This window comes from Asparagus officinalis, chromosome 2 (assembly GCF_001876935.1).
Source record: "Asparagus officinalis chromosome 2, Aspof.V1, whole genome shotgun sequence".
Taxonomy (NCBI): domain Eukaryota; kingdom Viridiplantae; phylum Streptophyta; class Magnoliopsida; order Asparagales; family Asparagaceae; genus Asparagus; species Asparagus officinalis.
Genome location: NC_033795.1, coordinates 25,620,278 through 25,624,130, shown reverse-complemented (window position 1 = coordinate 25,624,130; position 3,853 = coordinate 25,620,278). Strand labels below are relative to the sequence as shown.

Here is a 3,853-nt window from a genome sequence, read left to right as displayed (position 1 = left end):
ATTCATGCATATGTGTTGGAAAACCTTGATATGTTCGAAGACTATCGAAGGTAACAAATAAAATCTGTAATATAGATGAGAAATATTCATTTTACATATAGTTTATCAATACAAACTTATATATTGTTTATATAGGCGACATCTGGAGAAGCTTAAGAATGAATAGGAATGCAGCGCATAATATTCAGAAAAGACATAGGAAAGAATTTTCTGATTGGTTAAGATTTGATGTAAGTGTTTTACAATTAATTATTGAACATTCATAATATAACATCGCCTAAATATTCTCAAATTGTTTGTCTTAGGTTGAAAAATCACTTCTTGATGATACTACATTACCAGATGAAATTATTATCCATGCACAACGTCCTTATCACGAAGTGAGACGTTATAATGAGCATTTGGTGAATGGATATAAATTTTGAACATTAGAGGCCGATGATAGGAGGGTAACTCAGAACAGTGGGGTCATGGGCTTGTTTGCCCAAGAATGTTTTTCAAGTATAAGAGATCAGAATCCAATTCTAGCTGACATATTATATTATGGCCAATTAGAAGATATCGTTGAGGTAATTTACGGGTTTGGTAAACCAAAACAATGTACTTACACGATGTTCAAGGTTCGGTGGTGTCCTGCAAAAAAGCAAAAGGATCATTATGGATTTACACTAGTCAATCTTCACCGAGAAGTATATACGGATGAGAAATTCATTTTCGTAGAACAAGCTGATCAGTGCTTCTATGTGAAAGATCCGAATGTCATGTATGATTGGGTGGTTTTGTACAAGGAGCCAATATCTGTTGTTCTTCCTAATAACAATGAAAAAAATATTGAAGAAAGTGAAGATAATTATAGTGAACCAATCAGTTCATCTGATGATGTTTTGCAAGAATTCTCTTACGCACAGAATGTGGCGCTGGATGTTGGTATGAACCTGATATGTTACACCACATTATCGATTTTTATCTTATCATAATAAAAACAATAATGCATTTCATAACAACATATCTCATGAGCATGTATACAATTTTTTCTTAACGATTGTCTTTATTATATTTGCAGATGAGGAGGAGGATGAGGAGGCTCTTTGACCTGGAGGGTGATCGCTCACGGAGTATCACCCCAGGTAGTGGTGCTGATGATCCACTACCATCTCCGGATGCAGGTATAAAAATTAATTAATACTTTAACATGTTTTATAAATTTTTAGTTATCTAGCTCATAGTGTTCATTTGTTGTAGATGCTGGATATTCATCACCCGGCCCCTCTGATGCAGCACCAGAACCATCCCCCGACGCAGCACCAGAACCATCCCCCGACGCAGGTATTAAATATTTAATAATTGATAATGTTCAATTAAAATTTAATATTAATGATTCTTCTTTCTTATGTAGGTGCTACTTGGACCCCGACATATCCATCATATACATTCCATACTGACTTGCGGCCAAAGACCCAGGACTTTCTCAGTTTACCTTTACCTCCGGACTCTCATAAGTCCAAGGCTGATTCAAGGAAGTACCACCCACGTGCTGCGAGAAGGTATCAGGAAATGCTTCCTATGTTGGAGACTAGGAAAGCTGTTGCACTCGCAGCAAAAGAAAGAGAGATAGCGAATGGTAAATTATATAAATACTTTTAATTTTCACATTTGTATATTATATGATATATTATCATGTTGTCATTATTGTAGGTGCTAAGAAGGATCGCATAGAGGGACGACGTGGCGGAGGTAAGCCTGATTCTAAACAACCGCCAAGAGGAATGAGGGGCATTATTAGGTGGAATAGTTCTAATTTGCCCGTTGGTCCTTGGTCAACCCGATTGAATGCATATATTGGGGTTCTCGTGCGTAGAGCGACCATTGTCAACCCTTATTTTCATTTTCGAGAATTACTATGGACCGCATACGAGGCGATATGGACTACGCTTATGGTAAGTACATATTGTTTTAGATTTTCATTTATTAATAATTAGTAATTGATATTAAATTATCCTTACTAAATGTGTATGTAAATCTACAGGACTGCTTCTGCCTTGAGGACTTTGAGGGGGCTTGGAATTATGTGTTTAATGTCAAGGTTGAAGCAGTCCTCAAACAATGGAGGCATGAGATCAAACATGAAACCTATGACAGGTATGAGGAGGACTGGCAGAGGTTTTTAAACCTCGATGACCGAGTTGACGAGATTCATTTCACGGCTCTCCTCATGTATTGGGACAGCGATGCCGCCAAGGTTAGTTTCATGAAATTTAGTTTATAATTTTAAGATATTATTTCATTTTATATTTACAGAATTTTTTTTAAAGAATAAATCCACGAAGGGGTCAGAAAATAGAAGAAAGAAGCTGCATGACCATCACTTGGGCTCACACTCCTACGCTAATCTGGAGGATGTTTATTGTCAAGATACGGTATATGTCATTTAAAGATTTAAAAGATCTTAATGTTTAGTATGATTATGAAATCTCATAATTTATAATATGACAGGGGAAATCATTAATGCCGATACACTTGAGGGCCAGAGCGGCATATGATACTTTTCGTGAACAATATAGGGGTGATGAGAGGAATCGGGATAAGATCACAAAAAATCTCGAGTTAGTGGTAAGACTTATACATATCTTGAGTAGTATTATTAATTCTATTTTGTTAACATTACGAGGAAACGAGAACACAAATAATATGGTCATTATCTTGAATTAACTATAAATGTGTGCTTTAGGAGGGATTTGAGAACGCATCCAAGGAGGCTGCATCTGTTTACATTTCGCAGGAGGAGGAACAAACCGAGTCAGACCCTCACATGCTTTCTGCAGAGGAGAACATCAATCTCACACAGAACCTGATGGGTCATAATAGGTAAGGATGGTGAAAAATCGAATCAATTTGAATACTACATACTATTTATATTTGTTTACCATTATTGAATTTGAGAGCAAAGTTTAATATTTATTTCTCCCTAATAATAGGAGAGGAAGATATCCTCTACATGGTGTCGGAGCTTCACCTGGTATAAGCATCAGATCGTCCACAGCATCCTCCACACCATCTACATCGACAAGAGCAGCCACAAGCAGTTTCTAGGCTATGCCATTTGTCGCACGTATCTCTGCGTATCTGATTGACAAAATTGACCCGGAGCTACATATTCAGGTGACTAATGAGATGACTAGAGTTGCGCTGACGGCGAACTCGATGGACGATCTCATGTGGTATGTTATATAATATTTAGGCGGTACTATTCCTTATAGCGCGTATGGTGGTGTCATACGGATCATTAGCTCGATTGGCGATAATTCCGGCGCTAGACAGAGTAGTGCTCAGGTACCTTATTTTTTTCTTATATTTATAAATTCATTTTTATCTAATATGTTATCAAACACCACATAATGATTATTCAATTAAATATTCAGAGTGGAGATATTGGAGGGAGCAGCACCCGTTCTCGTAATCGGGATAGAGATACCCCCGCCGACGACGATGGATGAGGTTTTTTTTATTTTTAATGCAATAAACAGTTTTATTTGTTATAACACTACATTTATTCATGTCGTGTATTATCTTAGTCATGTGCATTGTTAGTATATATGTTGTTGGATGTGTTTTAGACGGAACTGATTGATGTATATTTTGAAGTGGATGGTTGGATTTGTACAATGTGTTGGATTTGGTTATATAGATGTTTTTGAATGGAATTGTTATGAATTTTGATTATGATTGGATGGTTGAATGTGGCGTGTACAGTATTTTCTGGATGTATTCAAATATTAATGTAATTGTACAGGAAAATCCAAATTTTAATTATTTTTTTTCCCTGAAAAAAGACAATCTAGACGGAATTCCGTCT

At 36.4% G+C, this 3,853-nt stretch overlaps 2 protein-coding genes across 2 annotated transcripts; both read left to right on the top strand.

Annotated features, from left to right (window-relative positions):
* LOC109830969 lies at positions 935-1,979 on the top strand. Its single transcript, XM_020398319.1, has 4 exons — positions 935-1,166; positions 1,243-1,326; positions 1,397-1,621; positions 1,696-1,979. Exons 1-4 carry the CDS (start codon positions 1,064-1,066, stop codon positions 1,977-1,979), a joined length of 696 nt encoding a protein of 231 aa, XP_020253908.1. The 5' UTR covers positions 935-1,063.
* LOC109830968 lies at positions 2,204-3,090 on the top strand. Its single transcript, XM_020398318.1, has 5 exons — positions 2,204-2,239; positions 2,313-2,417; positions 2,494-2,610; positions 2,729-2,865; positions 2,976-3,090. The coding sequence occupies exons 1-5, from the start codon at positions 2,213-2,215 to the stop codon at positions 3,088-3,090; spliced, it is 501 nt and encodes a 166-aa protein (XP_020253907.1). The 5' UTR covers positions 2,204-2,212.